The sequence below is a fragment of the Rhipicephalus sanguineus genome, chromosome 2 (assembly GCF_013339695.2).
Source record: "Rhipicephalus sanguineus isolate Rsan-2018 chromosome 2, BIME_Rsan_1.4, whole genome shotgun sequence".
Taxonomy (NCBI): domain Eukaryota; kingdom Metazoa; phylum Arthropoda; class Arachnida; order Ixodida; family Ixodidae; genus Rhipicephalus; species Rhipicephalus sanguineus.
In genome coordinates, this window is record NC_051177.1 from 16810444 (window position 1) to 16822822 (window position 12379).

The 12379-nt window shown below is 47.0% G+C and overlaps 1 protein-coding gene across 2 annotated transcripts in view; it reads right to left on the reverse strand.

The window, feature by feature from the left end:
- The window catches only part of LOC119382455 (tuberin), a 122180-nt gene that overhangs the window by 84572 nt on the left and 25229 nt on the right, over window positions 1–12379 (reverse strand). For both annotated transcript variants that reach the window (XR_005181536.2, XM_037650164.2), the window contains exons 12-13: window positions 8822–8980; window positions 2044–2121 (exon numbers count right to left, since the gene is read on the reverse strand). Coding sequence is in view for 1 of the 2 variants with exons in the window: in XM_037650164.2 (XP_037506092.1) it covers window positions 2044–2121; window positions 8822–8980 (237 nt within the window). In the remaining variant the exon portion in view is untranslated. The remainder of the gene's footprint in view (window positions 1–2043; window positions 2122–8821; window positions 8981–12379) is intronic.

A 12379-nucleotide genomic window follows, 5' to 3' on the forward strand; every position in this document is an offset into this window, starting at 1 on the left:
GCCTAGTAAAAATGCTTACACCTAGGTTTCCCAAAGTTTTTCTCTCTTTTCCCTTCACTACGGTTTTATTTCACTATGTGAGCCTGGTTTCTTTATATTCACTGTGGAGTATATTCGCTCTTGTGTTGCACTTTCTTTGTAGTTAATATTGTTGCCATTGTAGTATCACAATTTGTGCTATTTTGTATTCAACTACTGTATATGCCTTCCTGCTATGATCCCTTTGGGATTGGCAGTACAGTCAAACACAGATATATCGAACTTGAAAGGGATCACGAATTAGTTCGATATATGAAAAATTCGATATAAAAAAATACAGGCCCCGAGACCTTACCAGTGGCGGACGATCCCCTACAATCGGCGCATTCAAGAATTGACAACTAATTCCACACACAAACAGAACGTTTTATCAGCGTGAAAAAAAAAAAATCGCTTATCTTGGCCTGCTTCTTCATTTTCGAAATGAAGTTGAAGACGCTGGCCTCAACCTTGTCGAGGCTGTCTAGGTGCAACAGCCCAGTTCCCTTCATGTCGCCGCAACAACGGCGAATCAAGCCGAACACTGCCGCCACTTCAGCGGTGGAGTATGTGCGTGTAGCCGCCGCCTTGTCCGGACGATCTTCCTCATCACTTGAGCTGTCGGCCTGGGCAACCTGGGTCCCTGCGACCGCAGCTACAATGTCCTCGTCAACGAGGCTCGCAACAGCCTGAAAATTGCAGTCCACTTCCACGAAATCGTCCGCAGACACTTCGGGTGGAACGGCAGCCAGGAAGAGGGAACCAGGCATAGAGTGCCTTTTCTACTTTCCCGTGGGCAGGAGCGCGCACACAACAAGCTCCCGATGTTCGCTGCTCCGCCGCCTTTGCCTCGATATCCGCCTTGTTCTGCAACAAGGTGCTCATAGTGCTCCGTGGTATCCCAATGTCATCCGCCACTGTCGAACTTTTTTCACCCACCTCAACACGCTGTATGGCTTTCAACTTCGTCGCAAAGTCAAGGTTCTTGCGCTTCTTGATGCTAGCCATTGCTACACGAGAAGTCGAAAATTCAAGCAGTCCGCAGCGCCTCTGCACAGCACGCACAGCACGCACGCAAAAGAGGAATGCGATGGTATGCGAAAACTCACGGAAGTGGGCTCCGTCAACAAAGCGCTCGCGATCAGTCGCAATGACGGCGATGGCTATCCGGGCTACCCGGCGACCCGGCTAACTGCGAGGGCAGCAGCGATGTACGAAAGGGGCGAGCTGTGGTCGGCTGAGCAATTATGAAAGGCGCGGGCTGTGGTTGGCTGATCAAAACTCACAAAACAGCAACAAAAAAGAAAGAAAGAAAAGGTGAAAGGAGGCCACCGGCTCCTTCATTCCTGCTCTCCGAGCCGACGGTAACGCAGAGAAAGCATAAGAGAGAGAGAGAGAGAAAAAAAAAAGAAAATAAAAAGCCTTCCGCAAGTTGGAGAACGCGCCCAACAGGAGTACAGTCCGAGCCCTCTCGCCCTCACGTTTTGCGAGCGTTTCGGGTATCGGCGGAGGCGCAATGCCAGCGAGTGCCAAAGCGCACTTTCCAGCTCGCGCGCCGTTCGATATATCCGATGGCGGGTAAAAATACCATTCAATATAAACGTGCAAATTTCTATACTTTTACAAAGGATTTTCAAGGGGATAATTTATGAGTTCGATGTAGCCGAAAATTCGATATATGTGGGTTCGATATATCCGTGTTCGATTGTATTTACAAATAAGTAAATAAATAAATAGATGGCACATCTGTTTTCTTGCTACAAAATTATGTTTCTTTTTCTTACGTAGCTTTACACAGTGGATAACTCCAATTTATTACAACCTGGCATTAAATTACATTCATCATAAAATGCACCTACATGCAAAATTTCAGTGCAAGTGAGCTAGTGTTTCAGCCATGCAGGTCATGGATAACTGAAATTCTCAGTACATTTAATGTAAAATATTCTCAGTCACATTTGGTAAAAGCATTGCCAAACCAGCATGCCCCATCTCACACGGGATGATCACATGCCCGAAGCTTACCTGGAAGAGATGACAGAGGCCCTCGACAGCAGCCTCAAGTGCCACCAACTCCGCAGGTAGCCAATCACGCACCAGCACCTGCACAGCAACACATCACTGATTTGGCATGCTGTGCCATTTCAAGAAACCAGAAAGCTGGCTGGAGTATCTGTAGTGCAATACACGACCTACCAGCAACAAATACTGACAAAGCTATTAAGGCAAGAAGAATGCTGAACTTAAACAATGTCCAAAGCATGCAGTAAGACAATTTTTACGCAGTGTATGAATATTATAGTGTAACACAATTATAATACCGAATCGCATCTTGCACAATTGTACACAAGGCATGAATTTGTTCAGATAAAGCCCTTCTTTACAAGACTGTAAATGCAACAGCAGCCCAAATGTTCCTTCATCATGCAATAAGTACAAATTACAGTCAGGCATGGATACATTGAAACTGAAGAGGGATCACAGAATAGTTTGATATATATTCGTAATTCAATATGAGAGGTGCAGGGCTCATGTAGTGAGTTCATGCACGAATCCAAAATAAAATGCCTGGATGGCCAGGGCCCCTCTTGAGTTTTGTCTGGGCAGTGCCAGCATGTTGCAAGTGAGAAACTTCAAGTCCTTCCCAACTGTTACTGCATCACAACACTTGCCAATGCAAGAATGAATTATTATTACAGATCGTAAGCATCCATGCAATTATCGTTACGAGTCACCATCTCCTTGGGAAAAAACCTGAATTCATGCATGAGTGCATTTCATAGCACAGTTTTTGTTACTTTCTGCTGTTATTGTGCTTCACTGTATTACATGGCTATGTTGCAGCGAGGGTTGTAGTGAGAAGTGATGAATAAATGAAATTGCACAGCTGGTCCCTCTATCTGAACACCCACAAATTTGATCTCTAAAAAGCGCCCAATGGTTATTTCAAGCAACATTATCACACCTACCAAATGCCTTTCGGGAAAAGAAGTCTCATCACCTTGCCTGTCACATCAACATATTTCTGAAACTTTGAGATAATGCGACCGTCTACACTACCGTAAAATTTTGTCTGCAAAACCTTACAGCAGGCCTGCGGTAACAAAGATGAGCGAGATCACCGGAAAACCGTAATACCACCACGGATAGACACAACATGTGCACGATATGGCAGTGGAATTGCAGGGGTTACACTAAGAAAAGGTGTCATTTACAGCAATATCTCATCAACAAAGAAAATCCGGACATTACAATATTACAAGAAACTAACGGGAAGGCAAAATTATCTGGCTACAGGCCTTACAGTGGTGCCACGGGGGAGACATCAACCGTTACTACAGTGGTCAGACAAAATCTCACGGCCGTCCAACACGATACAGAAATTGAGGGAATCGAGCACATTTTAACAAACATCATACCAACCCAGAAGGTAGCTAGCAGTATTTTCGTTCTCAACGTCTACAGCAGTCCGTGACGCAAACATAGATTTGGTACGCTAATTCAGAAAATGATCGCCATCGCAAGCAAACGAGCGGTCCTAAATGCCGGGGACTTTAACGCTCAACACACTGCGTGAGGCTACAAATTCGAGAATGTCAAAGGTCGGAACCTGTGGCTCAACACGCAGCAAGAGAGGCTTACCCTTATTACCAACCCCTCCTTGCCAACGTGGAGAGGTAACAGTGTTAGCGTAGACACCACACCGGACTTAACTTTTATGGAAAACATTGGCAATTCACAGTGGACGAACACACAACAGGATCTGAGCAGTGATCACTTCATATCAAAGATTAAAGTTAGGGCAGGACCATGCAAGAACGGAGGTAAACAGCTCAAATTGGTCAAATGGGACAAATTCAGAAACATCAGAGAGACAAATGAATTAGAGGAAGCAATTAACGATCTTGGTGAATGGACCGACTCGGTGAAGCGGGACATTGCTGCAGCAACGCGAACCGGAGGCACAACTCGAAGTCTTAGCCGACTTTTACACATGTGGTAGGCCCAACGCAGGTTGCAGGAAAGATGGGAAAGGCAAAGACAACAGATCGCTTAGGAAGAAGATAGCAAAGCTAAACAGGGACGTTGAGAGCCACATGCAGCAGCTGTGCAAGCAACAGTGGGAAAATACCTGCAGTAACATGGGGACCAGCTAGGGTTTGCCAAGACGTGGAACTTGCTTAGGTACATGTTAAATCCAGAAGAAACGAAAACTGCGTACAGACAGAACATCAACAGAATCATACATGCATACGAAGGCTCCGAACAGGACATCTTACAGGAGATCACGGAACGGTACATTAGTTCTGCCCGAGCGGAAATGCATCCAGATTACGGAGGCACAGTCAACAAAGACCTAGAAAGACCTATCGGCGAGTCAGAGATCAGGGCAGTGCTACATTAGCTCAACACCAAATCGGCGCCCGGGCCCAACGGGATCCCAAACAAAACACTCAGAAATCTCTACGATAAATCAATAAAGAAACGCAGTACGTCAACGCATGCTGGGAAACCAGACGGGTACCACAACAATGAAAGACTGTGCACATCGTGCTGATACCGAAGTCGGACAAGCGACTGCAGCTAGAGAACCTCAGACTGATCTCACTGACTTCGTGCATGGGGAAAGTGATGGAGCACACGGCCCTCAAAAGGCTGACCAACTACCTCGAGGACCACGACCTGCTTCCCCACACAATGTTGGGGTTCAGGAGAAACCTCTCTACGCAGGACGCAATGTTACAGATAAAACACCAGGTGATAGATAGCCCAACCAGGTCCAACAAGGACATACTTGGCCTGGACCTGAAGAACGCCTTTGACAACGTAACGCGAGCAACCATGCCGGCCAAACTGCAGATACTCAGCCTCGGTAAACAAACGTAAAACTACGTTCGAGACTTTCTTACGAATAGAAAGGCCAAGCTTACTTTCGGGGAGCTTACTTCCGAGGAAATAGATTTAGGTAGCGCCAGTACACCTCAGGGATCGGTTATACCGCCCATGCTTTTCAACATAGCTCTCGTGGGGTTGCCAGCCAAGCTACAAGAAATCGAAAGGCTCAATCACAGCCTTTACGCTGACGACATTAAGTTGTGGGTTACGGAGGGCTGCAACGGGCACATAGAACAGACGTTGCAACATGCAATCGAGACGGTTGAGCAATACTTAAAGAACACTGGCCTGAGCTGCTCTGCAGAAAAATCAGAACTATTAGTTTACAAACCAACGTGAAGAGGCTGCAAGCCGAATGGCGAGTTGAACGATGAGGATCCTGGTAGGGACATATGACTAACGACGTTCGATGGGCGACCCGTGCCCAGGGTAGATAAGATACACGTTTTGGGCTTACACATCACAGCAAATGGTCACAACAGCGAGACCATAAGAAGGCTGGAAGGCCAATCACTCAGACCGTCGGGTTACCGAGGCGCATAGCCAAATGACACAGCGGGATGAAAGAGGGCAACATGATCAGGCTAGTTCAGGCCTTCGTAATTAGCCAAATAACATACGTGGCACCTTACTTCAAGTGGCAGGTAGCGAAAAAAGATAGAAGGCTTAATCAGAAAGGCTTCCAAACATGCCATAGGGCCGCCAATCAACACAAGCACGAGCAGGTTACTAGACCTGGGTATACACAACACACTGGGGAAATTGATAGAGGCACAAACCATAGTGCAGTACGAATGCCTTTCCAAGAGCACGACGGGCACATACATACAAGAAAAGTTAGGAATCAGGCATCATGCTCAACCCGGTGTCAAACTGGACGTACCAAGCAATGTCAGGGATAGGTTGGTCATCCTTCCTTTGCCAAAGAACCTGCATCCCGAATACCACAGGGGTAGGAGGACAAAAAGAGCACAGGACATACAAAGGGAGTATGGAAACTATTAGTATGACGCAGTTATTGTGGACATGGCCAGGTACGTGCGCAGGCGCGGCTTCGCAGCCGTGGTAATAGATCACGAGAACGCTTGCAAGACTACCGTCACGGTGCGCATGGAGCACGTTGAGACAGCAGAGGAGGTGGCTATCACGCTTGCGGTGGCCACCACCACGGCCGAAGTGGTCATCAGCGACTCCCAGATGGCAATCCGCAACTTCGCCAACAGCCACATCTCCCCCGAGGCGTTACGAATTCTACTTGCAGGTAAAACTGCGAATAGGGACGTTTACATCTTATGGGCGCCCGTCCACGCCACCTTGCTCACCGGCAAGGAGGTGGCGCACAGGGCGGCTCGAGGGCTTACGGACCGAGCCGCCACCGTCCAACACCGCTGCCACCTCGGCCGCAACATCGGGCGAGAAGTGGGAGTGGGAAGATCATCTCACGAGTTTCAGGGAACTAACACAGCATTACAGACTGGCCAGGTACAAATTTCGGCCACCACACCAAAAACTGAACAAGAAACAGACAGTCACGTGGCGGCAGCTGCAGACTAGAACGTTTTCGAGCCCAGTGATCTTGAATCTCTGTTACCCAGATCTTTATTCGTTAAGTTGCAAGTTTTGCGAGGCCAGGGCAACCCTGGAACACATGTTATGGGAGTGTGATGGAGGTGGGGTTCCAGAAGGGGACACAGCTTTGAATTGAACACACTGCGAGACTGCACTGCTCAGCTTCGCCCTTGAGGACCACCAACTGTGGGCCGTCCAGCGGGTCAAGATAGCCGCCAGAGCTCAAGGGCTCGTGGCCGACGCCTAGGCGGGAGTATTCGCCCAAATCCCCGAATAACTCACCGGACTTTATTATTAATAAGTTGCTCATTCATTCCAACTCCAAGGCACGAAACCATATCTACCACTTTTAACGCAATAATGTTAGAGATCTTGTTTCACAGAAATTCCGATGTCGGCGTCGGTGACGGCATCGCTTGTGAGCGAAAAATCGAGAAAAATGCAAATAAAATAAACAATAAAAATCTTCGGTCCCATTGGGGATCGAACCCGGGCCGTTTGCATGGCAAGCAGGTGTTCTACCCCAAAGCAAAGATGTTATTTGCAACTGCTTTGGGAAAAAACACTACATAAATGCCATGTGGTGGAAGAAGTCTCCTTAACGCATTTTGTTCGGCAGGTGTTATGATGAAAATGAGCCCATTTGGCAATTTGTAGACGCACTGACGAGGCCATCAAACTACGCTTTTTGCGCGAAGCCATGCATCAAAAGAAGCTGGGATAGTGCACCCATCGCCGCTAAAAACACACACTAACTTGCAAATAGCTCCAAAAATGGACAACTATGTCCATCTAGTGGAAAACATATCAAGCAAACATTAGATAATGTGCTGCTATCTGTGAGGCATTGTGAGAAACATGTCTCGACTCTAGCACAGGGAAGTGCTTTAGAACGAAAACTAGGGGTGTGCGAATATTCGAAATTTCGAATATTTTTCGAATATTGTTTGCTATTCGATTCGATTCGCACTGGAATTTTACTATTCGAACTATTCGAACTTCCCAAAAACAAATACAGTCAACATCCAATTGAAAGTGACCCCTTCAGATTTTCAATATGCTTCACCTCATCACACCCCGGTATTGCGGCAAAGCTGCCTTTCAAGCTCCGTTACGCTCGAACTTTGCCAAGAGTCAGTCAACGTCCAATTGGAAGTGGTCCCTACATTTTCAGTATGCTTCACCTCATCACACCCCGGTATTGCGGCAAAGCTGCCTTTCAAGCTCTGCTACGGTCGCAAATGCTGGTTCCAACATGGAGATGAAAGATGTGGCAGAGGTGGGGGCTCAATTAATGCTGTTTTGGACCTGAAATTTGGGCAGAAAGTCAGAAAAATCGAAAGCCGAAGCTTTTTAGCATCCAAAATTTCAGATGTCCTTATATATTGACGTCTACGAGGCAGATTTGAAACTCCGGACTTGAAGGGAGCACACCCTTGTCCACCACATCAGTTGGGCTTCCACAGAAGTTGAAAGAGGAGGAGAGGCATGTTTGCCTATCACGTGTAAAATGTTGTTGGCAACACCTTGGTTGCACCAAATCATGTACATAAATACGATTAGGCCTCTACATTGCCTCATTCTTGATAAGACAACTATGAAACACCACCCCACCAGCACTTCATCAACATAGCGAAAAGAAATGCTTTCATGTTGCTATCTCATAAGAATATGCTTAGGAATCCTCTGCTACTTTTTTTTCTGCAATTTCACTTTGAAGTATTCGAGAAATATGCTAGAAATATTCTAAAAATATACAATTCGTTTCGCACTCACACTTCAATATTCGAATTCACTTCGCACCCAAAATTTTGCTATTCGCACAGCTCTATCGAAAACCTGTACCATTACTATAGATACAGCGTGCGCGTGCGTGCGTGTGCGCGTGCGTGTGTGTGTGTAACGACACCCATTAATAACTATGCACTTAGCGGTTCAAGTGCACACTAGGGGCCGGATTTCGTACCATGACAGTCAAAGGTATTAAAAAATACTATGCATCAGCAAATCCCGAAGAAAAAAAAGCCACATGCAACCACTGCTTTTTTTGTGAGTGTGTTTCAACAAGCACCACTAAGTATTAAAGGGTAGTGTTTGTTGCTAAAGTATTTTGTTACTTGTCCTGCTTCTGCATTGCAACCAGAGAGGGTCACAGCTGCAAGCTTTCTACATGCTGAATCTTGACCACTCGGCTTTTGCTCATATCACATCGACTGCTTATTTGTTCATAACATACAAACCTACTTCGGAGCTTTGTAAGACGGTTAAGGTTAGTCTATACCCCTTTCCGTTTTGAGCAAAAGGTGTTCATGCAAAGCATAATGAAACATCCTCAAACCTTTCCCAGCAGGTCAAGCAGATCAGCTGTGTGCTGGCTGGACAGGTCATCCCGCAACAACACGTCAGCCAGAAGACGTACAGCACGGGCAGCCACGGCAGGCTCCGTCTCGAGTGGAGACACGTGCGGCAGCAGCACTTTTTCCACCAGCTCATCTGCCTGCAACAGGGACCCACTACTGCAATGTTCCACTAAGTGCAAAGAACAGTGTGCTTGTTTTTTTAAAGAGCTTGTTTAGTCATAATGGCCAGCACACACATACCACGGTACAAGCCAAGCAAAGGACGCCACAGGCACTGAGTTGATACAGGCCATCGCGAGTATTTTCCACCTGTGTTCAGTGCAAGTATGTGAAGAAGAAGCGGGAACTTAGCGCTCTATCTTGCTCATCCTCTTTTCTTCGTTACTCTTGTTAAGGAGGGACACAGCGATGGATGGAAATGGTAAACTTGGTCAACATTTTCTATTTTTTATTTATTTTGCAATCCTCGAACCTGCTTTTACATTATGGTGAAATATCAGAAGAAAATATACAGTAGAAATTAAGAAAAAAGCACTTTAACTATTGGCCTGGTGTGCGACCGATGGCGGCGCTGCGAACGGCGCCTGTATGACGTCAGAGCGGGGATTCGCGCGCTTTCGTCTGCTACGTAGGCCCGGCGCCGTGTTGAAACCACCGTTGTGGTAAATCTCAACAAAAAAACAGTTCAATTGGTTATCTTGCGTATGGTGGCTACTGGCGCTGTTGGAACAACCATGGGACTGCTTTTAACGTTCATTTAGAACTACAACTCTTTGTTTTTTAGAACTGCGGCCGCTTGTCGCCGCAGCAAGTGCTGCGCAATGGTGAAGTACTGCTCTGTGCCTCAGTGTACTTCGTCCGCTCGTGAAAAAGGCGTTAGCTTTCACAACTACCCTGAGGACCCGAAGCTGAAGAAGAAGTGCATCGCAAGCTCAGAATGGGAAAGCGCCCCACGCCTTCATCGACCGTGTGCAGCAAGCACTTCGCATACAGTGACTTCTGCTACCCACCGTACGCGTGCGACTCTTAGGTAAGCTTGTGACCGTGCTTAAGGGCCCCGCCAATACTTAAGGCGTTTATTGCACACAGGCTATAAGCATAGGCGATTTACACCAGGTGTGGTGCCGTCCCACAACCTGCCGCGAAGGCCCCTAGACAAAGAGCCGACGACGCGGCCTCCGAATCGCCTCGCAGGAAAGCGCGCCTCGTGAGCTCAGCTGAGCGGCGCAGGATATCTGAGACCACGGCTGCACTTGGATGGCGTACATACGTATTTTACTTATGAAGGCAAGCGCGCGCCTAGCGGACTGCTTATCATAACGTCATAAGCGAAACCTGTTGCCACTGTTTAGTGCGCATTCTCTAAAAGTTTTCACCTGAGGCAGTGCAGCCACTTTTTTAAAAGCGGAGCTCTTTAAGCTTTTCGTTAGGCTGCGTGGCGTGAAACTGGACCCAGCTTGCCTTTGCCACGTTAATCTCTGTGGCCCTGTGCGTGGTATAATCAGCGATTAACTAACTGTTATATTCTAATACCCATGCGACGGCCCTGTGCGGTATTAATAGGAACTACGACGTAATATCGTTCTCACTGAACCAACATTACGAGACAAACTGCGATCATGGGCATCAGCAGGGGGGTGTACAACAAGGCGGCACTTGCGCACTTGTTTGCAGGACGAGAGCTGCGACGGTGATGCGATCTCCGTTGACGTCCTCGACCGCGCATTCGACAACGTGGCCTGCGTCGTACACCGCCTCGCCCTCGATGAGGCACCGCGACCTTTCACAAGTTTTATATACGTACTTGTAGCTGCTGGAGAACGGCACACTTACTGAGATATCGAAAGCATCAGCCAAACTAATCAGTATCGTACGGCGGAAACAAGATAACGAGCGAGAACACTCACACATAGTTTCACTTTCTAACCAGCAATGCGGCCGGTGGCATCGGCGCACTCGTCGACCATCCGGGGGATTTCTTGGCCCTGTCGATTGGGCCGCAACTAAAACAAGTTCAAGATTACACTCGAAAACATTCGTTGCAGGCGTTAGTTGACCATCCCGAGGCTGTTCGTTCGACAAAGTTCCCGCGTGAAGCAGACGATCCGCATACAGGAGCAACGGCTGCTGCAGCGTGGTTGAGAGCGGAGCCCCCGCTCTGACGTCACACGCGAGAGGGCGCCACTCCAAGATCTCGAGGCCAATTGCGCTGTCATCAAAAACTATGAGAAAATTGGGCTTCAGGAGGTGCAAATGTTGCAGCTTTTCCTTGGCACAGTGCTGCCATCTTAGCACCACTGTAAAGAGGAGAGATTGTAGCTCAAGATAGCCATAGTGCTGCATTTCTCAAATGAAAAATAAAACCAGCTCTGTTCCACATTTCGTTTTCTAAGCTTTGAGCTCCATTTTCTTTAACTCTATTTTCTAGCTTTTATTTTTTGCACAGTTGTCAGTCATCCCTGTGCCATTACATAACAAAGTAAAATCATTCAGTTTTTGCACTTAGATCCTGAAACATTGGTTAGTGCTTTAGAGCTGTCCATATTTGTCTGCACATCACAAAAATTTTTACAACTGGTTTGTTCCAAAAGTTGTTAGTGGGACAATATGTACAGGACATCTAAAAAATTTTATAGCGAAAGCTCTACTACTCTATATCTTGCAAGGTCATTTATGACCATGAGATGCCAAAGCGCAAGCGTAATGCGAGGCTCATACGGCCGCTCTTGGCAAAAGAAGAGCCACATGGCCCGAGGCCAGATAAATAGGAGAAAGCCCTTGGCTTTTAGCCAGCTCGGACACTACAGCCGCAGCTGCTGCTCCTTCGTCCCTGTGGCTCTCACTCCAAGTCATGCCACGTGATCAACTGTGGAGAAGCGTCTCAGCTGCGCTCACTCGGAGCATCGCTGCTGCAGTATCACATGACCAGGCGAGGGTTTAACGGCTGCTGTGCCGGGGCTTGGTTGCTGAGTCTTGTCATGGATGGCACGCCGTCTGGGCTGCCTGTGCGTGCGCTTCAGCACAAGCGACATGATGAATCCAATCATCCAGTAGATATGGCTAGACGGCAGGCTGTGAAATCTCAACCAAAGGCAAAGAGTTGCCTAATGAAACACCGGAGAAAAGGGAGGCCACATTATAGAGAAACTTACCAAGTGTGGAGTGCCAAGATCGAAGCTACTGCGGCCACCGCCTGTGTGCATAGTATTTGAAAAACCCAGCGAAACATACCTTTTGCTCATGGTAACTAGGTTTACAAGAGTTAAACTTCAGGCAATTTTTTTTGTATTTGAACACCAAAAAGTAAACCAATAGCTTTATAGCATGGAATAGGCCCTTGTGAATATGCCTGTGCAAAAATATTGGTGAACTGATGTCTAATTATTAATTATTAATTTAACTCATCAGCTACAACAAATAACTTAAAACCGATTTCAGTAATGATATCAGTGCAACAAACTGCACAAGCCTGCCAAATTTCGTGAATTTATTCCCATAAATAACAGATATAGGTTTAATTGCCATGTATGCCCTTA